Here is a 23644-nt window from a genome sequence, read left to right as displayed (position 1 = left end):
GGGAGGAAGGAAGGAAGAGAGAGAGAGAGAGAGAGAGAGAGAGAGAGAGAGAAAAAGGAAGGAAGGAAGGAAGGAAGAGAGAAGAGAAGGAGGAGGAAGAGGAGGAGGAAGAGGAGGAGGAGGGAGGGAGAGGAGAGGAGAGGAGAGGAGAGGAGAGGAGAGGAGAGGAGAGGAGAGGAGAGGAGAGGAGAGGAGAGGAGAGGAGAGGAGAGAAGAAGGGCTGGAGAGATGGTTCAGTGGTTAGTAACACTGCTCTTCCAGAGGTCCTAAATTCAATTCCCAACAATCACATGATGGCTCTCAATCACTGCAATAGGATAAATGCCCTCTTCTGGTGTGTCCGAGAACAGTGACACTGTACTCACATACATAAAATAAATAAAATCTTTTAAAAAGAAAGAAGAGAGAGGGAGAAAGGAAGGCAAGTACAAAATAATGCCAGGCAGGCATAACTACCACATTAGCCTGTCATTCTTCAGGCCCTCCAGAAGTCAGCAATAGCGGTCAAGTATGTCTCATGCTACAATTTGGGACCTCCTTTTTCACTTCCCTGTCCTGTCTTTAAGGACCTAGGTAGTTACACTGGGTCCACCTAGACATTCTGTATAATTTCCTCTCATCAATTAGCATAATTATATCTGCAAAATTCCTTCTGCTATGTAATGTGACTTCCCATGTTTGACTGATAAGGAATGCAGGTATCTGGTGGGGTATTACTCTACCTACTCTAAATTATACACAGTAGCTAGCTTTGAAAAAGTAGTCAAGGCTACACTGTCTGGGAAGAAGAAAGTACAATCACTAACTAAGGAGTTGCTGGACTAGACTCAAAAGTGGATATTAAATAAATGGACAGGTGGTGCCCAGATCTTTTAAAAGCTTGTATTCTTTGCCTTAAGAAATCTGAATTTGGCATGTGGCATATGCCTATAAGCCTAGCACTCATGAGGTAGAGGCAGGCAGACCTCTGAGTTTGGGGACAGCCTGGTCTATAGAGCAAATTCCAGGACAGCCAGGGCTACACAGAGAAACCCTGTCTTAGAAAACAAATAACAAACAAACAAACAAATAATAAGTCTGATTTTGTATTTTATACTACACTGAACTAGTGAAACACATATACTAGGCAAATTACAAAGAGATCAGAGACAAAAAAAATATACAGTTTAAAGGTCGTGGTAGTTTCAGAGAATTTTAAAGCTCTCTGATCTAGCTCTCAGAGAGGAAGCCTAATGAGCCAGCCCTTAAATTGAGGCAACTTGTTTATTCATTTCTGATGACTGCAATATAAGAGTCTACTGGCTGGGTCCTTGCTCCAAGTGATCCTAGAACTGCCATGTATCACGAGGGTGCTCAAGCAGGCTTAAAGACAGCACAAGATGCTGAGGCCTGTTACCAGCACATGTGACTGAGTCTTCACGCAGTCAGACCTTCCAGCACTAGTCAGCTTTTAGCTGACTCAAGTCTCTCGGGCTTTCTAAGCCACCCCTCAACCCCAGCACTGAAACTGTGAAGGAAAAACTATGTCTTTGGTCACTGAAATTTAAAGTACTTTTTCATATGTTATAACAGCAAAAACCAGGAAAATGATTTAGGTGATGGATATACTGAGTGCCAGAATGAAGGGCAAGAAGGCCGAAAACATGACCACTGTTTTTCTTTGGCCTAGAGGGATGAATTCAGCAGGAATCTTCTAGTTTATGACTCAATGGAAGGATACTATTGATTGGGATAACTTCAGAAGAAAAGATAGTTGAAGTGGGCAAAGACGGGTCAGGAGCAGGAGGGCTAAAGATGAGATGAGCTCCTGGTCTTTGCCTGTCCTTCCTGCAGCAAGCTGCCATGTTGAGCTTTTATCTGGGTGCAAGATATGCTTGTACAGAAACACTTGTCTCCCCAGCCCCGATTCTGAATTTGAGGTCTTTATGGGATCTCAGTGGAATAGAAATGTGTGACAAGCAATTAAAGCTTGACACATTTTATCAGACACAAGATATAAAAATTATCTGTGCACACATGATTAGAACAGAAAATACAGATAAAAGTCTAAAAAGAAACAGATTAAGCTAAAAACAAGCTGAGTTCCCTCTCTCTAAAGACACACCATATTTAACATCAGACTCTTATTTGTGCATTTAGTATCCTAAGGGGAAAAGTCTATTTACCAACATACTATAACTTTTTTTTTTTGTAAATGAGTATCAATATCTATTTATCCAAAACAAATCAAATCTTAAGCCATTTTATTTTATTTTTTTTTCAAAGATTTATTTATTTATCATATGTGAGTACATTGTAGCTGTCTTCAGACACACCAGAAGAGGGCATCAGACCCTATTACAGATGGTTGTGAGCCACCATGTGGTTGCTGGGAATTGAACTCAGGACCTCTGGAAGAGCAGTCAGTGCTCTTAACCACTGAGCCATCTCCCCAGCCCCGTTAAGCCATTTTAATTAAGTTACATCATTATCTTTTTTTTTTCCCAAGGTAGGATCACATGTAGCCCAGACTGCCCTAGAACTTTCTAGGAAGTCAAAGATGACTGGGGGTAGAGACAGGCACATCTCTCTGAGTTTGAGGCCAGACTTGCCTACAGAGCAAGTTCCAGGACAGCCAAAGCAACACAAAGAAACCCTGCCTTAAAAACAAAAAGACAAACAAACACCACAGAGGACCTGCTTCATTTCTCAAGTGCTTTGATTACATGTGTGCATTTTCACATCTGGTTCTTTTATTCCACTTTTATGTCTAAACTAAGGCTTAGCCCACTGGTCTGTATCCAGTAAGTGACAACTAAGAATAAAAAATGTTGTGTAGACTTAACATTATTTTCTGAGATAATGATAGTTAAAACAAATTAAAACCTCAAAACGTAGGAAAGAAAAAAAATCAATACACGAAACTCACCGATCTGTTTGTAAAACATGGATAAGATGTTCCATGGCTTGGATCCCTACTTCCAAGCGGTATTTCTGTGCAAAAGACAAGAAAGTGTTATTACATAAACTAAAGGCTGACTGAAAAAAAAAACAAAAACAACCAAAAACTGCCGGGCAGTGGTAGTGCATGCCTTTAATCCCAGTACTTGAGAGACAGAGGCAGGCAGATTTCTGAGTTTGAGGCCAGCCTAGTCTACAGAGTGAGTTCCAGGACAGCCAGGGCTACACAGAGAAACCCTGTCTCAAAAAACAAAAAACCAAACCAAACCAAAAAAACCAAAAACCAAAACATAACAGTAATTTGGCTGGAGAGATAGCTCGGTGGTTAAGGGCACTGGCTGCACTTCCAGAGGACCTGGATTTGAATTCCAGCACCAACATGGCAGCTCACAGCTATCTGTAACTCCAGTACCCTCTTCTGGCCTCTGCAGGCACAATGCACGCAAGTGGTGCAGACAGACATACAGACAAAACACCCACACACACAAAGAAATGTTTTCAAAGAAGCAGTAATTTAGTGTTCCGAACCTTAGATAGTGACTTAAGAGCACGCACAGCATTTCTTCGATCATCCAGTAAAGTAGATGAAGCTACGCGGTCACAGAGCTTCTGAATCTATCAATGAAAAATAAAACAACATTACAAGAAAAGAAGAAACAATCATATTTTGTACTCCAAAATTTATACTATTTAATTTTGAAAAACAGTCAGCAAATGGGATATTGAAGAAGTGGTTTTTTGGGGGCTGGAGAGATGGCTCTGCAGTTAAGAGCAATGACTGCTTTTCCAAAGGTCCTAAGTTCAATTCCCAGCAATCACATGGTGGCTCACAAGCATCTATAATGGAATTTGATGCCCTTTTTTGGTTTGTCTGAGACAGCAACAGTGTACTCACACACATAAGACAAATAAGTAAATCTTTTTTTTTAAAAAAGGGGTTTTTTTTTCTATTTATTTAGGTAGTATTATTGAATTACAGAGAACCTTTTACCCACTAAAGACTTGAGAAGTGGGAAGGGGCAAATGAGAAGCCAACTCAGTAAGTCAAAGCAGTTGAGAAATTAGAGAGGACACTGGTAGTGGCAAAGGTCAATAACTGTGCTTAGCAGTGTATTTAGGCTGAGAAGTCGGGTCAAGCAGGTAGGTCATGGTACAACTTACTAACATGCATCATGCTACCCTTACAGTGCAACTGTGCACTGGGCTAAGGAAATTCAAGATGTGTATAAAATGTTTTAAGTTTTAACAAGTTCCAACTTATGTAAGTTTTATTTTATCATATGAGTGTTCTGCCTGCATGTGTCTGAACACCACTCACCCACCTGGTGCTCAGAGACCAGAAACAGGCATCAGATACCCTGAACTTGAGTTAGACAGCATGAGCCACCATATAGGTGCGGGGAATCAAACCTTGGTCCTCTAGAAGAAGTACTCTTAACTCTCAAACCATCTCTCCAGCCTCCAATTTTAAAGTTCTAAGTGTCTCAAAATCTTTAAAGACAGAATATTTCTATTTTAAAATAATTGGCAGGAATTAAAATTCAAATTGAGGGCCAGGCAGTGGTGGCGCACGCCTTTAATCCCAGCACTTGGGAGGCCAAGGCAGGTGGATTTGAGTTGGAGACCAGCCTGGTCTACAGAGTTGAGCTCCAGGACAGCCAGGGCTATACAGAGAAACCCTGTCTCAAACAAACAAAAAAAAAAATTCAAATTGAACTTAGGAATAAACATCAGAATACAAGATATAATAGAATAATAAAGTTGGGTAAATGTCCATCAAATGAGGAAAGTCAAACACATTGTGACATATTTGATGGACCCCATATAGCTATTCAAAAGAATTAACTGTACTGACATAAAAATAGCATCATACGATAAAAACAAGCAATAGGTAAATGAGCCCACAGAAACAAAAGCATGTATGCAAATAATTATATTTATTTTGTATATGTTCACGTGTGTAGGTGTACATGTGTCCATGTAGGCAGAGGTGTGGGTGTGTGTGTGTGTGTGTGTGTGTGTGTGTGAGAGAGAGAGAGAGAGAGAGAGAGAGAGAGAGAGAGAGAGAGAAGGGGGAAAGAAGGGAGGGAGGGAGAAGACAGACAGATGGGGGGGGGGGCGGCTAACGACACAATCTGTAGATTACTCTTTGTTTCTATCCTGTAGGTCTGAAGAATTGAATTCAGGTCTTCAGGTCTGGTAGCAAGTGACTTTACCAATGAAACCATCCTGCCTGCCCGCAAATGTGTATTTTTAAAATTGTACTCAAGAATTAGATCCTCAATATTACAAATATCCCATCTAAAATCCAAATCCTGAAAAAAAAATCATTGTAGAGCTACAGAACTATTAGAAGAAAGCAGGACAAATCCTATGATGTTCAAATAATAAAAGAATTTTCAAATGTAGATTAAGAGAACACTTATCACTTCTGTTAAGACACAGCTCAGAGAATAAAAATGGTTAAGTCTAGGCTTGGTGAAAACATCTGATAAAGAAATAGTGTTAAAACTACTCCTTTTTAGCTCAGTATTTTATTAAAAAATGATAAGGTCAGGTGTGGTGGCTCATGCCTTTAGTCCCAGTACTTGGGAAGCAGACATAGGAAGATCTCTGGTTTGATGCCAGCTGATCCAGAATGTTCTGGCTGATCAGGGCTACACAGTGAGATCCTGTCTCAAAAAACAAAACAAACAAAACTTGCTATTCACTCCTTAATAAGTTACTTTGACAAATCTATAAATGAGGTTTTAGTATATCACTCAAATGCTTACACTTTTTATATCTGAATAGTATTTAAATACAGTGTTCTCCAAATTCTATTTCTGTTCCCTGTAGTGCTCTAGGAGACTTTAGAAGTTCTCTAATGTCTGAGCAAGTGGGAAACATGTAGTCATGTGTGCTGCTGTGTGCGGGGTTCCTAGGGGCCAGGACTCAGCACATTTCTCTACACTGCACATGGGCGTGATCTCCAAGCCAGGTGTATTTTCTTACTCATTCTAGCTATTCATACTTAGAAATCACTTCTACCCTAAAAGGTAAATACCATGATCATAATTCTATTGAGTCTTCGAAATCAAACACTATAATTTTCTCTTTGTTAAATAGCTGTCTTACTTCTTTTTTTCTACTATAAATTTTTACTGTTAGAAAAACAACGTACTTATCTCTTGAGAACATGAAGCTTGTGATTCTGTTTAAACAATTTAAGGTAATGTAGTATGCCTGAGTAGCACAGGAGCCTTGTCCCTTGGGTATTGTGAGTCTCTCCTCAGTTTTGTGGGTTCTCAGTCTCTTTGTTTTTGTAGAGGTGGATGACTGTGTTTATGTTGAGAATTATTTGAGTATTTTCCTGTCATTGCTCAGTCTAAGACATCCAGTAGTGAGATTCTAGACAAAGAACTTTGCTCTTTTTTGAATATTTAGTTCTAGTGGCTGAGTAACACTTCTGGTTGGATTGAAGCAAATGCAAACTTTCCTTACAGCCCTGTATGGTAGCACACCAGGTAACCCCAGCACTTAGAAATCAGGCAGCAGCAGCAGGAGTTCAAGATCAGGCTACAAAATGAGTTCAAGGCTAGCCTGAGCTACACAAGAACATATAGCCCCCCACCCCTACCCCGCCATTACTACTGATACCAGAGGAGAAACGGCTTTAGAAAAATTTGAGGACATGTTCACAAGAAACACAGGAGGGCATGTTCACAATGAACACAGGGAGACATGTTGACAATGAACATGGGAGACCATGTACACAATGAACACAGAAGAACATGTTGACAATGAACATGGGAAGACATGCTCACAAGGAACACTGAAAGGCATGTTCACAACACTAGTGTTTGGGTGTTTGTTCTGTTTCTGTCTCTACTTGAGACCCAAGCAAGCTTGTACTTGAACACACAGCCTTGCAACTCTTACTTTTGCTGTTGGAAAGCATATTACTACCTGCTCACATTCAGGATGACTGTAGTGCCTTAGTGATCTTCCTGGAAGGAAGTGTGGTGCTGCTACTCTCTACAGACATTACAACCAAATGAAACAAAATACATCACCTATGCCCAAATCCTACAAAGGTTTGTTTTTGTTCAAACACAGGCCTTTCATTTCTGTAGCATTAAAAATTGCTTATTTTCTATCTAGAACTTGTCATCTTTAAAGACTGTCACTCCTAGTGTTTCTTGGTGCTATGTAATTGTCCTCAGCTGCACTTCCTTTAATTATGATAAGTCTGTGTGTGAATCTGTCCACACAGAACACTTTCTGAGATTCTCTGAAAACATGGCATCAAGTGTGACCACATTCTGACCAACAGATTATAATTCCAAGGTCATATTCTTAAAGGGAACATTGTGTTCCTCACTCCTCTTCCAACTTGTCTCAGCCTGGAATGTGAACTTGATAGTACTAAAGAATCTTCACTAGTTCAAACTAGTATAGTACTGTCAGTGATGGCAAGTACCATTCAGGGATCTAAGGAGCAAAGTCCCCTATTGCCTACCAGCTTGAACTTTTACTAGACAAAGAGAAACTTCCTTCTCCTTTAAATCTGTCTACTAGCTTTCCTGACAGCAGCTGAACCGATGCCATCAAATAATATACTCAGTTTACAGGAAACACAAACCTAAACTCTGGGAAAGTACATTCTTAGCAGGTAGACCCAATCTTAAGTGCAAGCACACACACACACACACACACACAAACAACCTGGTCTTTTTTTTTTTTTAAAGATTTATTTATTTATTTTATTTATGAGTACACTGTAGCTGTCTTCAGACACACCAGAAGAGGGCATCCCATCTCATTACGGATGGTTGTGAGCCACCATGTGGTTGCTGGGATTTGAACTCAGGACCTCTTGAAAAGCAGTCAGTGCTCTTAACCGCTGAGCCATCTCTCCAGCCCCCGACCTGGTCTTGAAACAAGTATTTTGTAAAATGTTTTGGGCAAACCATCACTTTCACTAATTAGTGATTTAAAAAAATCTTCAATGCCCACTATTACATATTTTAAGAAGCAAATCTCAAGTAATTGTTTCACTTTTGAAAAAATATCCCTTTGTATATACATATATATTGGGTGGAGAGAAAAAAGAAATTATTTTTGATGATGGAAAATGAAATAAGTCAATTGTAGACTATATATTGATTTTTATTATTCTAAGATTTACTTTTGTTTCAATAACCTAAGAGAAAAAAAAAAAAAAACAAAGAAATCTCTATGTCAGGTCCTGCTTTTATTTTAGCATATTTGTTCTAACACTGACCACTTGGCTTGATAGTCACCTGTTTTATGAGTACAACTGTTTCTGTTGTGTCAGTTATATTCTAGAAGTCACCATAGACATAGAATAGAGGGCCCTTACGTACTCTTCTGAAGGGAAACTCAAGGTTATCGTCCTGTAAGCTGATAGTCAGATTTTTGTCATGCCAATTAATAATAAACCTTGTTTTTAGCGAGGTGTAGCAACACATCTCTAATCCCAGAACTCAGGAGGCAGAGACAGGTGAACCTCTGTGAGTTCAAGGTCAGCCAGGGCTAAATAGTGAGATCTTGTTTGAAAGAAAAATTGAAACTAAAATCTCTCAAATCAAAAATAACCCCTTTGTTTTATGTGTATTTCTCTTTAAAGATGTCTCATTTAATAAGTATCCTTATTCATGGATACTGAACTCAAGGCCAACTGCCCTTCATCCTGAATAGAATTCTTTAACTCAGTTTTCTGTAAGACTTTGTTTTTCCTTCCTGTGCCTAGGAAAATCACAACTTAGGAGCTGTTTGTTACAGAGAAATGTCACAACAAATACAAACATGCAAAAATGTAATAGTAGAGAATACTGAGAGACTCTGTTTACACTGAGAAGTACAAACAGGGTTAGGTGGTCTTCCTCGACCTCAGCTGGATGTGGAAACTGGGAGTCTGCTTCACTGTTCTGCACTGTCATCAGGTGAGCAGGAGAGCACAGCAGGTATTGATTTGGGGGCTGCAAATGTGTCCTAGTGAAATTGCAAATAAGGGAACTGGTAAGGAAGAGATGTACCTACAGTAGAGTTCTAAGTCCACTTCATTATCTATAATGTAGAAGGATGTAAACAAGATGCACTCTTAGGATTACTTAATATTTAAAATTTGAATGAATGAAAAATATTCTATTTCAACCTAAGGAATAATAGCATACTTAGATTTGAACGTGATCTGACTTGTACATAAAATAAGGTTAAGTTACCTTTAGAAAATTAAAAAATTGCCGGGCAGTGGTGGCGCACGCCTTTAATCCCAGCACTTGGGAGGCAGAGGCAGGTGGATTTCTGAGTTCGAGGCTAGCTTGGTCTACAGAGTGCAGAGTGTAGACCAGGCTGGCCTCGAACTCAGAAATCCACCTGCCTCTGCCTCCCAAGTGCTGGGATTAAAGGCGTGCGCCACCACTGCCCGGCTATAGATAAAAGGCTTATACTTAATTAGTAACATATTCACCTCTGGACAGAGAATTGTAAATGCAGAGGATAGCCCATAAAAACTTAATGCTTACTGGTATTGGTTGTACAGAAAAACACAGACACAACCAAGATGTGGTGGTACACATCTGTAATGCCAGCTACCCAGGATGCTGAGGCAGGAGGATCATGAGTTAAGACCAGCCTGGGTTACAGAATGAAACCCCACCTCAAAAATAAAAGTCTCATCAATAAAGTATTTGAATCACCATGAAATCCCCAAAATAAGTCTCATCAACAGAACATTTGAGTCACCATAATTCACATGGGTGACTATCAGAATGCCACATGAGAGTCATAATTCCATTTAGCAAGTAAAACATGAAATAAAGAGCCCTGCTAACAACAGGCAAATTAGATATACATAGAACTGTAACTGGATGATCTGTTCATTAAAACTAAAACGGGGAACTAATAATGTCATTTATTAATGTACAAAGGAGACCCTCCCCATAAATGCAATGGGAATAGCTGGGAGTGGGACAGAAAAATGAAGGACATTAAAATGAAAGCCTGTCTAGAAAAGATGGCTCGCTGAGTAAAGACATTTGCTTGCAAGCCTGATGACCTGAGTCTGACACCAGAGCCCATGTGAAGGGCGAAGGGAGAACTGACAAAATTGCCCTGCTCATGGCATGCATGCCCCATAATAAAATACACTTAAAAAAAAAAAAAAAAAAAAAAAAACTGAGGACGGCCAGGCAATGGTGGCGCACGCCTTTAATCCCAGCACTTGGGAGGCAGAGGCAGGTGGATTTCTAAGTTCGAAGCCAGCCTGGTCTACAGAGTGAGTTCCAGGACAGCCTGGGCTATACAGAGAAACCTTGTCTCGAAAAACCAAAAAAAAAAAACCACCCAAACAAACAAAAAAACAAAAAAACAAAAAACAAACAAACAAAAAAAAACAGAGGATGAAGGACAAGACAAAGGGGATTAGGGCCACACAAAAGTAGGATGAAGGTTAACTTAAATTTGTATTGACATCACAGTCTGTAGGAGTTCTGTTCCTCATAAGAATCTAACTGGCATGAAAAAAATGAAGGAAAGGAACAATTAAATCTCTAGCTGTTCAAGGGGCAAGAGAAATGGCTCACTTCAGAGTACTTGTTGCTCTTTGAGGTCCCAGAACCTACATGGTGATTCACAATCATCTGTACTTCCAGTTTCAGGAGACTTGACATCCTCTGTTGGCCTCCTTGACCACCAGACCAATATGCAGTACACAAACATAAATCCTGCCAAAACATTTTCATACAAATAAAGCTAAATAAATAATATATTAAAAATATTTTTTAAAAGAGCCCTCTGCATTTAGTAATTTAAGAGGGATTTGTTCACCTACTACCAACTTCCTATAACGGTCTATCCTTGCTTTCTGTGAGTTTAAAACATAATCGTACCTTCCTAAAAAAGAACTCCCAAGGAAGACTCTTTTTGGTAGGACTAAAACAATTCATGTGGACCTATAGTTAAAGCATAATGCATTAATAGTATAAAAATGTTACTGCTAATCAACTGCAAGCAAGGACAAGGATTTGTTTCCAATGTAGCTCTGTAACTCTGAAGACAAGAGAAAAGCAAAGATCAGTCTTCTGATGACTACAACATACAACTACAACTACAATATAGCCCATTTCTGTTGCAATCATATGTGACTCTGCCAAGGTACTACACTGCTTTACTTACTGTTCACACTTTCCCCACAAAATGGACTATTCCTAAAAAGGTTTTCAACAAGTTCATCATGAAACTTGTCTACCAAACAGCCTGTCATAAATGCCAGTATCTTAAAATCTAACACTACAAGGGTTAGAAAGATGGCTCAGTGGTTAAGAGCACTAGATGATCCTAGGATCCAGAGGATCCTAGTTCAATTCCTAGTACCCACACGGAAATTTACAACTATCTATAACTCCAATCCAGGGGATATAATGTCCTCTTCTGGCCTCCATAGGCACCAGACATACCCAAGATGCTGGCTAAACACCCACACACATAAAAATAATTAATTTAAAATAACAACAAAAACTGTAACACTATAGGGCTGGCAAGATACCTCATGGCAAGATGGCTCATGGATAAAGGTTCTTACTACTATCCCTGGAATCCACATGTGGTAAAGACAGAACTATCCTGATTGGCAGACTAGCACACATGGGTACATGTGTACCCATATCCAGACACACAGGTAACATGCACACACACATAAACAACAAGTGTTTAAAAGAAAGTAACACTATAGAAGTTTTCAAATAAAAGATGATTAGCACTTTATATAAGAAATGTTTACGGGGGCTGGAGAGATGGCTCAGTGGCTAAGAGCACTGACTGCTCTTCTAGAGGTGGTGAATTCAATTCCCAGCAACCACATGGTGGCTCACAACCATCTGTAATGGGATCTGATGCCCTCTTCTGGTGTGTCTGAAGACAGTGACAGTGTACTCATATATATAAAATAAATAAATAAATCTTAAAAAAAAGAAATGTTTACAATACTTCTCTGGTATAAAAACAAGCATAACTTTTCCATGATATTTGGACTAGCTATATAGTCAGCATAGCATTTTTATATAGAGAATTTCTGGGCTGGGTGTGGTATTATAATCTCAGAACCAGGCTGAGGCAGTTGAATTCCAAGTTCAAAGCCAGTCTAGACTACAAAGAGAGACCTGTCTCAAAAACAAGCAAGCAAATGCAAGCCTCTAGAAATGAACTGGGTATGTTCTCCCCTAGGAGATAATCCAGTTCAAGATGATTGTAATCACTTCCCGAATCACAAGGTTCCAGGGCTTATTCTTTTAGGTATAGAGCTGCTGATCACAGAGAACTCTTGAAAAACAGAAATTAGATAAGCATATATTATATACTTATATCACAGTATAATAGACCTGCGAGGACAATTTTTCCCTGAGTACATTTCACAGAGAAGTACACAAAGTTCCCTGAAAGGCACAACCAGGGTCTAGACAGAAAACTGTGAAAACAGCACCCTATCTATACAGCTCCATACAACAGGGTTTTTCTATCTTGTTTGTGACCACTAGACAACACAATTCCCCGGTAACAAACTGTTTTCTAGGACATCCCAAAGAATGGAACAAGGTGGAACACCCCATAGTACTGTTAGGGCATGTAAACTTTAAGTGATTCTAGCTTTTTTTTTTTTTTTTAAAGGAGCCCAAAGTAACTAACCTTCAAAATGGAAAGTGTCATTTAATATAACAAGTCAAGAAGACATCTTTGCTTAGACAAAAAAGTCATCAGACACAAATCACTCTCCTGGTTTTCTCTAACACTCCTATTGCAAGCCAAGCAAGAAAACATTCCAATTAAGACACCAACCTAGTTGCTAGCATAGATCGAAGCAGCAACTCCAAGAGGCATTTCAGAGTAAACATTTATACTAACACTACAATGTGCTCTGTTACACACATAACATATGCATCATCAAAATCTCATTTTTGTTACTCTGATAGGCAGGGCATGCTCACAGCACAGTGCTCATGCAGAGAGTTCAGAGGACAGCTCTGTCAGGCTGGTTCTCTTCTTCCTTTTGTGGGTCCTGGGGACTGAAGGTTGTCAGGCTTGCATGGCAAGTGACTTACCTGCTGAGTCAGTGGCCAGCCCTGACCTGTGATTTAAGATCACACTCTTCCCTGAGCAAGTTTAGTTAAAAACACACCTGTGGCTAGCTAGCTTGTTAGCCCTCCTGCTTTCTGAGCCAGTTCCTCCAGAACAACCCCACAAAAGTTACCAAGTATATTCACATTTCTTAGGGACTTTTCAAGAAACTATCTTTTAAAACCAGTACTAGTTGAACAAAAGACATAAAACATGTGAGCATTCACAAGTATGTGTGTAGCCCAAGGTGAAAGGGCTTTCAATCAGCAGATGCCTGTGTCTTTCTCTACCTTAAGGGGGTTGGGGTAGGAGGAGAAGAAACCATATTAAAAAGCACTAGACTTTAAAATGCAAAGTGTACTGTGGGTGGAATTCTAGATTTAAAATGTCCCCTCTTTTTCCACAGACTTGCTGATGATCCTGTGATGCAAATACAGATCTTTACGACTTGGCTGGTTTTGAGGAATATCTTAATAAAAGTCCAAAGTTCCTTTCACCTGAGGCTATGAAAGGTTAGGCACACAGTCAGCAATGGTACTCTTGTCACACTTAGGAGATGCTAAGCTGGACTGGGGTGTAGCCTACTCATCCAGGTTCAGTTTTTAGCACAGAGACCACTCCCACCCACCCCCTGCACCCCTCCTAAATTCAACAATAAAGGAAGAAAAAAAGTAAAGGTAGGAAAACAGCTAAAACAATCTGCACACTAGAAAAATCTATGAGTAAAAAGCCTGACACAGAGATCTCAATTATCTAACAACTGTGAAGGAATAATGGCATTGTCTACCCCCTAATATTTGTAAGTTGCTCTGACTGTAATATCTGTGGTTTATTTGAAATATAAATCTAATATATTATTTTTAAAAAATGTGTATGAAGGGGGATTAGAGATTTAGCTCAGTGAAATGTCAGTAAAGAGGTTTTTATAGTGCATATGTTACTAGGGGAAAAACATCTGAAATACAACTGACTTTTGGACAAAAAGACACTTTAAAGGAAGATATATATGTGTGTATGCCATATTAATGGTAGAAGGAACAAGACATGTTCACCTAGTTGCAAAGCAATGGTTGTTCTGTGAGGAAAGAGATTATTTGTAGTTTAATGGGCAAAGAAGTTAGGAGTGCACAGAGAAAAAAGGTTGAATTCAGATAAAAGAGGCTTTTCACTAGAAAAACATGAAACAGAAAGAATGTAGAACCATTCTGAAGATGATAGAATTTAATTTTGCAGCAATGGAAGAACCTACATAGTAGATAATTATACAGTAAATGTTCAAAGCCCAGGTTAGTCAAACATGTAGTCCAAAGCAAATATCAACAATTAAAGCATCACCATGCACTCCACTGAGGCTCTATAAATCCATGTCAATTAGTGTGACCCATGGGTCCTTGCTGTACTTCCTGACAGAATCAGAACTAACTTTGATCATACAGTAACTCAGTGAACTCAGTTCTCAAAGGACAGACTACTGCTTTATTTGTCAGTGCAAGTGAAGAAACAAGGGTATCCCTTTCATTTGTCTTACATCTTCACCACGGTGACACTGGGGCATCACCATGAACTCATGATGTTGATCCACACACACTGAACCTCAGACTAGCCTACTGGAGTCAAGACTCTCCTTTCCTGAGCATGTACTAAGGGCTGCACTTTCTGTTTCTCACTTTAAAGACTCACTACAGCCACAGGAGCCAGCACTTCTTTTTACTTACAAAGGGTTATCCTTCCCTGATCTGTCCAAGTCAATCAGGCCTGGAAGCCTGGATTCAAAACAAAGTCTAACTTCAAAGCAAGCTCTTAATTTGTGTGTCTCTGACATACAAATATCAGCCAAGATACAGAAAGGCTGAAGAGATGGGCTGTGACTATGGTAATCTCGAGTCCCTGGTTTCCAGTAACAGCAGCCTTGTTGCCATATGGGGAGGAACAGGGAAGCCAGGTATTGGGGAAGAGGAGATCTGATTTTCAAAAGCAATAGACTTGACAGCCTTCAACTTAGTTCTAACATGGTGAGAAGTCTGGCTCAGTGGCAGAATGCTTGCCTTGCATGTAAACAGGCCCTGGATTCAAAACTAGAAACTCCTCCTTCTCCCCCAGTACTAACTACATTAGTAAACTCCATTAGTTAGTTAACTTAATCATAACTAAACAATGTTGGTTAATAGTATGTAAGTTTCCAAAAGTTCCAGCTAAGAACTGAGACATAGGGATCAGCAATAAAGTCTAGGCTTAGCAGAACACTTAGTTTCTTAGATTCCGCGGTAGTAAATTCTAGCTCCAAGATTCTGGGCCAGTTACTTTAATTCTCCATTAGTAAAGACTCTATCCTATCTTGCAGAGTATTTTATGACCCTTCTGAATCCACAAAACAGATCTATGACAACTATCCAAAGTTTTTCTTTAAAATGTCATACGCGGTCATTTTATTTTCTGTATACCTAAATTAATTATTCTCAAGTAAGCCATCCACAGCAGTTTCCAATTGGCTCTGCAAACTTCACAGGAACTGTATCCTAAACATAACATCAAACGCTGGTTTTCCATGTCTCAATAATTAAAAAGTATATACATATACATTAACAAATCGTGTTGCCCATAGAGTGGTTAGCGCACAGATCACTACAGCGTGCAACAGAAGTATTGCCACAAGACACATTTGGGTGAACCTGAAAAGTAGGGTCTGAACCGCCAACCCTAAGCAAACGCCCACTCTTACAGCTGATGGGGCAGGAACAGGTGGCACTGTGCCCCAAGAATATCATTTTATTCTTAGCCACACGCCTTCGCCAACAGCTGGGTTTTAACCTCCTTCCAGTCCTCCAGAGCCGGGTTTCAGCCGGCACCGAGGCCGGCCGACAGGTTAAAGGGAAGGCGGGAGGGGCCGCGCGGTCCGTCGCCGTGCCGGGTCCCCGAAGCCCTCCTGTCACCACGGCCCGGGCTGCGCCGCCGCGTGGGGAGCTCGCGCGTCCGAGCAGGGGGAAGGAAGGCGAAAGGAGCGGTGTGGATGCCCCGTTCTCGCCCAGCCCGGCCCCAGCCCGGCCCCGGCGCTGCGCTCACCGTCTCGGCTTCTGTGTGCTGGGGTCCGGCACTCTGACCCCCCATCACTCCGCGGAGGAAATTCATCTCGTCGCTCAGCCGCCGGCTTCACCAGCCCCTCTGCCAAAGAAAACACGACTGCCCTCCGCCCCCGAAGGGCCTAGCCCCCGAGCCAGCTCTCCGCACTCCCCGGCCTCCGCCACCGCCGCCTCCTAATCAGCAGCCGCTCCGGCGCCCTGAGCCCGGAAACAGCTACCGCCACCAGCCACGGTGCGCATGCGCGGGGACGTGGCGTTACGTGGCGGCTCGAAGGGCGAAGGCAAAAGGGGAGAGGAGGGAGACCCCAGGCCGCAGGCCACGCCCACCACCCCGGTCCGCAGGCCACGCCCACCAGCTGGCCTCCCACCACATGGGCACGCCCCCTCCTCCTCCCTGCTCTGCTTGCTGCTGAGGGCCACGGTCACCCACGTGGTCGCAGCCCTGCCCAGTCGGCTCGGGCGGCTCTGATTAGACTACGCGCCTTGGCTGGTAGGTGTTTTGTCGCCGAGCGGGACTGACTGCAAGCTGTCAAACCTGAGGGCTTATTTTGTTGAGTCAAAAGTGAAATTTTCCTTTGGCCAGCCTGACAGGTAAGGGGGAGAAGGGTGTCCTGTCCCCTGGGAGGATTCGTTTGGGTTTTTTTTTTTTGTTTTTTGTTTTTTTGTTTGTTTGTTTGTTTGGTTAAGCGGTATGAACGAGGTGGTCTTTTGATCCTCGCAAATTGCATTTCTACACAGGGCTTTGTTTGGTGGTAAAGGGGGTGCTAGAGAACCCTCATTCCACTACCACCGGAGGGCGCGTTTCTAAGTTCTTGCTCCTCGACCCTGCTACAAGGTTCTCCGCTCATTTTCAAATGCGAGAAAGAACCCCCATCGAACCCTGCGTTTATCTCTAATAAGAGATTAGAAATAAATTGTTCCAGAGTGTGAGTTTGGTAGCATAATGCTCCTTTTCTCATTAACTCTTAATTCCTACATTTTCAATGGTTTTAACAAGCAGAATGTCATATTTCCAAATCAGTATACTTGTTCTTTCCAAATGAGGCTGCCAGGTACACATGCTTCTGGAATAGTCTTGCAAATTTCTTGACTCTGAAAGGCAGCCTAGTAAGCCAACTGACTCATGCATCTCTTGGTTTCAATTCCCCATAGGTCTCAGATGTGACGATTAAGACCTATGTCTTCCCCAGCCTCCCTCTAAAAAGAAATCAGTATGCTTCTATGGTGCCCCTTAGCATGCTTAGTAGGACCTCTCCCCAAAGAATCCCCTAGTCTATAAGGAGGAATCCACAGACTTTGCCTTTCCACCTTTACATGTCTAATGTTGAGTGTGTGGTGTACAGGTATAGAATATTTCTCAAGTCCTTCTTCTCCTTGAATACTCTGCTTGTTGACACGACTTACATCCACACTGAGATTACATTACAGCAGTAGGCTCCTAACTAGTTTGGCTACATTCAGCACTGGCTTCCCTCAGTACACCCTTGGGTGAGCCCAAGAAGAAATATGTCAGTCCTCTTGTTAGAATCCTCCAGTGGTTCCCTGGTTTATATGATGACATCCCAACTCCTTAGTTTGCCAGACACACCTGTTAGGGTTGAAGCTCCTGTGTCCCTCACGTACTCAACATTTTTTTTTTCTTGCTTCAGTGTGCCCTTTCCCTCCTTGTGAGGCAGATTCCTGCTAGTTCCTTAAGCCTCGACTTCAACAACTCGGGAGAGAGTTACTTGAAATCAAGATGCAGATCTCTGTGCTGCCACTTTGCTGGTGGATACTGAATTAAAACTTGCTAAGCCAAACCTAACGGCTGGAACATTTGTATATCAGTTGCTAGTGTATTTACCAATCATAGAGTGATTTTGATGGATAAGTAAATAAGTTGTTGAATGAATATGTGAATAGTATGCTAAGAGAGACAGTCTGTTCTGCCTGTGAATTACAGACCACACGCCATACAGGCCATATTGATAGTCGTAAGCCTGGATACAGAGCATGGTGGGATACTATTGCCAGAAATACTGTGTGCTGAGCATTGTCCTCTGCTTGACATTTTGCTTTAGACATTTTCCATGGAGGCATTTTGTCGCAGCCTAAAAAAAGTAACCATTAAATTCTCACCAGTTACCAAGTAAAGCCTGCACAGAACCTCACCTAGCAGTCTCACCTTGCCCCAAGGCTGACCTCTCCTCTTCCCCAAGCCTCGCTTAGTCCTACCATAAGGGATGAGGCTCTGATACAACTGAAAGGGTCTTGGAGACATCTCTGTTATTTGGTAATGGAACACAGGATGTTGATGTTGTTACAAAATTGTTTTAAGGGACAAACCTTGTTGTTTTAAACTTTGGTGGACATAGTATTTTGACTTATGAAGTTTCTGTCTGTTTTATTCCCTAACATTGTGCCCTGGGCAGGTGGGATTGTAGGCAGGGAGAACTGAGGGACAGACCATTGGGTACAGAAGTGATGAGGGTAACCTACCACATTCCCTGGCCTCACAGTCTCTGTTCTGTTCTGCTCACTCCTTGAGGTCTAAAGAGGAGGCAGAGAAGGTGTAAACTCTTATTTATGCTCCAGGTAGGATCTGAGGGAGCCCAGGTAGGATCTGAGGGAGCCCAAGCAGGGAGCAGCCATGAAGTGACTCCTTATTTAAGAAAAGGGTTATGCATTAACCTGTCAACACTGGTATTTCTAGAAAAGAGTTAAGGACAAAGAACCTGCTTGTGCTTTCTTGCCTGTGGTAGAAGTCACCAGCATGGTAGTAGCTTAAGAACCACTTGTCGAAGCAAGAGAAGACACGAGAAAGTTGTAACTGACTTTTGTAAAAATTCAGGTTGGTGCAGTAAATGATGTGTGGTTTAGCAACATTTCCACAATCTGAAACTCCAAGTTGATGAAAGTAATTTCCCATCTCCTAAACTAAACCTGATCAAGAGCATCTACTAAAATTAATTATTTTGAAATCCATTTTTTTGTTGTTGTTAAAAACCAATTTCCTTCACTGGCTGAGCTTGCCTAGCCTCTTTGCTTTTTGGTTGAAAACTTAGCAAAAAGAATGAACATCAGAGGGTAAGATTGTTTTATAGCTTGGAGGGGTGGACTGGGGAGGATTGTCTGTGCCTGAGAGGGGTGGTCCTCAACTTTCTACATGCTGAGACATTTTACTACAGTTCCTCATGTTGTGGCGACCTCCTCCTCCCAACCATAGAATTATTTTTTGATACTACTTCATAACAGTAATTTTGCCACTTGTAATGTAAGTATCTGATACGTATGATATCGGATAATATGATCCCGTGAAGAGGTTGATTGACTCCCAACGGGGTCTCAACCCATAGGTTGAAAACCACAGTCATCATCTGCATTTGAAACACATCACATTCAGGTTTTTGAAGCACTTCTACTGGAAAAGCAGTGTCTCAAAACACCGGTAATAACACTGTTCGTTACCATGCAATTAACCCAATGACATACATCAACATAAATTGATGGTGAGGCCTCTGTCAAAGGTCAGGACTAATCAATAGCAATGTCAAGTACTTTACCCTTTTCTGCTAGGCTGTGTTCTGAGTGCTTGGCATGAAAGCACCCTTCTAGGCTGCAGATGTAAGTCAGTATTAGAGGCTTGCTTAGATAGAGCTGGAAGCCTGGTTCAGCAAGTACAACTCAAATTAGTATATAGTGCCTGCCAGACATGCATGGAGCCCTGGGTGTGATCCCTACCACCATATCACCTCAAGGAGGGGAAGGTGGTGGGGAGGGGCGTGGGGGGATCAGAAGTTCAAGGTAAATAGCAAGTTAAGTGGCACCCAGCAGGAAAAAACAATAAATATATATATATATATATATATATATATATATATATATATATATATATTATTGTTTATTTGAATGCTTCGTTGTATTTTCTGAGGCAGGCTTTTATTCTTTGTGTAACTCAGGTTAGCTTTGAGTCCACATCCTGAGACCTGGACTTACAGATACATACCATCACACCTGATCCAGTAAAAATAGGCTTAATCCTCATGGCAACTCAATAACATAGTGTTCTTAGTTCAACCTTGACGAGTGGTTTCCTGTAGGCAGAGGTGAGCACACACTGGCAATCTGACTCCAAAACCTGCATCGCTGTGTGTGCTGTTATTCTTTCTTTCTAGCATCAAAAACACTGTGGCCATACAGTAAGTTAAAGACTTGTCTGCATGTCCCTACACAATCTGATGTGGACTTTGCAGCTGTATTTTTCCTGTTTGGGAAGTTTGCTTCTTCCATTCACCTAGAGGCATTCGGCACGCACCTGCAGGTGTCTATCAACCCTACCTTCTTTAAGTCAGCGCAGATGTTACACAGGTGTTGCCTGACTCTTGGAGCCTCTCTACTGCCTCCCTCTGCCAGGCTTATGCTTTCTCCATAGCTCCTGTAAGGCACAACCTACCAAAATAAACATACCAAGCTTAGATTTTGTAAGTGGAGACATATACATTTTAGGATTCATGAAATATAGTATATGCCTTGTATATTTCATCTTGTTATTGTCTGTTCCTCCCCAACTCCTAGAATTCTAACTCCATAAGAGCAAAGATTTCAGTCCTTTTATAAGTTGTTTAACCCCACCGTTTAGTACAATATCTGACCCATTGGGACAAAGAGGAAATTCCCACTGTGGACTTTTGTATAGAGACAATTCTGTAGTTTGTTAAATAAGCATGGCATAGAAGCTATATTCATTCAAGATCCTTAGATTTTTCTTTTAATTTATTTAAAAAAATAAAAAGCTTTATTTTTAAATTTTTATTTATGCATATGGGCATTTTGTTTGTATGTGTTTGTACACCACATATTGCGTTGCCTTTGGTGGCCAGAAGGGGGCGTTGGAACCTCTGGAACTGAATGACACGTGGGTGGTGGGAATCAAGCCCTGGTCCCATGCAAGAGCATCCAATACTCTTTACCACTGAACCATCTCTCCAGCCTTTATCTATCTATCTATCTATCTATCTATCTATCTATCTATCTATCTATCTTATTTATTTGAAACAGGCTATAGTATAGCTCGAGCTGGTCTTGAACCTGGCTGAGTCTGGCCTTGAATTCCAAACCCTCTTTCCTACTCCTCACAAATTCTTGGATTGTAGATATACACTACCACACCTCACTTGAAAATTTTAATAATATAATAAATTTTGTAATTTTGTTCATAGATATATTGGTGGCCTTCAATGATTAAATGGACAGTTAACATTTATCAGAAGTATATATAAACATCAGTGGAAGGAAGAACTTAACATTTTTAGCATCAGATCTCAGTCCAGTTTCGATATGGTCAACACATCTTACTTTAAGATCTATGACACTTGGGGCTGGAGAGACAGCACAGCAGTTAAGAGCATTGACTACCGTGTACCTGCAGAGGACCCGGGTTTGATCTCCAGCACCTACTCCTCAGCTCACACTACCTGGAGCTCCAGTTCTAGGGCATCAGATACCTTCTTCCATCTCTGCAGGCACCAGGCACACATGTGATGCATAGACATACATGTAGGCAAAACACTCATGCAAATAAAATAATTAAAGTTTAAAAAAGAAAGAAAGAAAGAAAGAATGCAGTTGCTCCTGACAGCTGGACTTTCCTTTGTCTACCTTCCTGTAGAATAATGGTGTTCACATTCAAGTTGAGTTTTCCCACCTTAGTAGATTCTTTCTGGATGCCCTCACAGGTAGACCCAGAAATATGTTGTATTCAGCTCCTAGGACCTTCTTATTTCCATTACATTGAGAGTCAGGTTCGATTATTATAGGCTGTAATCCCAGAGCTTAGGAGGTAGAGGCAGGAGGATCAGGAGATCAAGGCCAGCCTATGCAATCTCATAAATGTGAAGCCAGCCTGGGATATATGAGACTGTCTCAAAACAAAGCAAAACAAAACATTAACTATCACACATTGCTGACCTAATATGCAGAAAAGGGACTGTAACTTTCTTACCACTTTTTGCTTACCCAGGCAGTTAACATAAGCAATTGTATATTCATCGATATACGATTGTGTGTGTGTAAATATAATACTGTTTTGTTGCTAATACAAATAACTGTATTACATGCTATCCACTGTTTTATACCTTTTCTCTTTTGTTAGAGCTGGAGACTAAACTCAGAGCCCCAGCCATTCTAAGTACTCACTGCCACTGAGACAGTCCACAGCCGATCCTCTGTAGCAATTGTTCTAGATCAATCTAAAGGAAGTGTTCTTATTCTTTTTTGATCTGAGGCACTTGCTTTGAGACAGGGTTTCATGTATCCCAGGCTGGCCTCAAATTTACTGTGTTGTATGAGGATTTCTTTGAACTTCTGATCTTCTTGCATTTACCTCCCAAGTGCTGGGATTTCAGATGTGTGCCACTTTACCCTTCCATATTTATACGGTGGTAGGGATTGGAGCTTGTGCATGCTCAGTGAAGCAAGCACTCTACCAACTGTGCTCCAACTCCAAAAATCCAGCCCTCTGAAGCACTTTCCAAAGTATTGTTTAAGCTCTGGGAGTCTGTGTTAGAAGAAGGAGCAAGAAACAGTCTGGGTTCAATCACATCCTTCTCCAATTGACTGGATCTCTGATGCTTCCTGTTTTGTTTAAACAAAAAGATTCAGAGGCAAAAAATGTTGGACAATCACCCTTCATAGATGACTAAGGCCAGGACTTGGAATAGTTGGGATATTGTGTGTTCCCTCAAGTCCAGGCTTCTTGCTTCACATCTTTAAAAAGGAACTGGAATCGTTACCTTGCTGGTTCGGTTGTTTGTAAGATTAGATAGATAATAGTACTTGGAACGTATAGTAAATGTTACGGTGAAGACTCAGACCATCCTTGGTGTGTATTGTCAGGGGGGAAATCTCAGCTCATCCTAAAATGCATGAAAAAATGGATGTCCTTTAAGAGATAGCTGGAGTTCTGTGCTATTAGTAACTTTTTCAGTAAAAGAAAACCCACAGATATTCATCATTTCCCTCAGTGGACTGAACCATTTGCTAGATTTTTTTTAATTACATTTATTTATTTGTTTTTGTTTGTTTGGGGGTCATGGGGAGCACATGTAGCACAAAATGTGTGTGGAGTTCAGAGTGTTGGGAGCTGGTCTTTCCTTCCATTGTGTGGTTCCTGGGGATGGAACTTGGGGTGTCATGCTTGGCAGCAAACACTTCTGTCTGCTGAGCTGTCTCCCAAGCTCCTGGCCAGGTTTTAAAAATCTTTATTATCAGCCGGGCGGTGGTGGTGCACGCCTTTAATCCCAGCACTTGGGAGGCAGAGGCAGGCAGATTTCTGAGTTCAAGAGTTCGAGGCCAGCCTGGTCTACAGAGTGAGTTCCAGGACAGCCAGGGCTACACAGAGGAACCCTGTTTCGAAAAACCAAACCAAACCAAATCTTTATTATCATCATCATTCTTTTTTTTTTTTTTTTGTTTGGTTTTTTGGAGCAGGGTTTTTTTTTTTAGCCCTGGCTGTCCTGGAACTCACTCTGTAG

General features: G+C 41.2%; 2 protein-coding genes across 4 annotated transcripts in view; one reads left to right on the top strand and one right to left on the bottom strand.

Annotated features, from left to right (window-relative positions):
• Uso1 (USO1 vesicle transport factor) overlaps positions 1 to 16341 on the bottom strand; it is a 65065-nt gene extending 48724 nt beyond the window's left edge. Inside the window, exons 1-3 of one of the 2 annotated variants that reach the window (XM_028752594.1) lie at positions 16117 to 16341; positions 3469 to 3555; positions 2909 to 2973 (exon numbers count right to left, since the gene is read on the bottom strand). In XM_028752594.1, coding sequence (XP_028608427.1) covers positions 2909 to 2973; positions 3469 to 3555; positions 16117 to 16182 — 218 coding nt within the window. In that variant the 5' untranslated portion in view covers positions 16183 to 16341. The remainder of the gene's footprint in view (positions 1 to 2908; positions 2974 to 3468; positions 3556 to 16116) is intronic. The other variant, XM_028752593.1, reaches the window with a different exon arrangement.
• A 212-nt stretch (positions 16342 to 16553) lies between these two features.
• G3bp2 (G3BP stress granule assembly factor 2) overlaps positions 16554 to 23644 on the top strand; it is a 75312-nt gene continuing 68221 nt past the window's right edge. For both annotated transcript variants that reach the window (XM_028752590.1, XM_028752587.1), the window contains exon 1: positions 16554 to 16724. The gene's annotated coding sequence lies outside the window, so the exon portion shown is untranslated. The remainder of the gene's footprint in view (positions 16725 to 23644) is intronic.

This window comes from Grammomys surdaster, unplaced genomic scaffold (genome assembly GCF_004785775.1).
Source record: "Grammomys surdaster isolate TR1022 unplaced genomic scaffold, NIH_TR_1.0 125928, whole genome shotgun sequence".
NCBI lineage: Eukaryota > Metazoa > Chordata > Mammalia > Rodentia > Muridae > Grammomys > Grammomys surdaster.
Note: the sequence above shows the minus strand (reverse complement) of the source record. Positions and strands in the feature narration are given on the sequence as shown.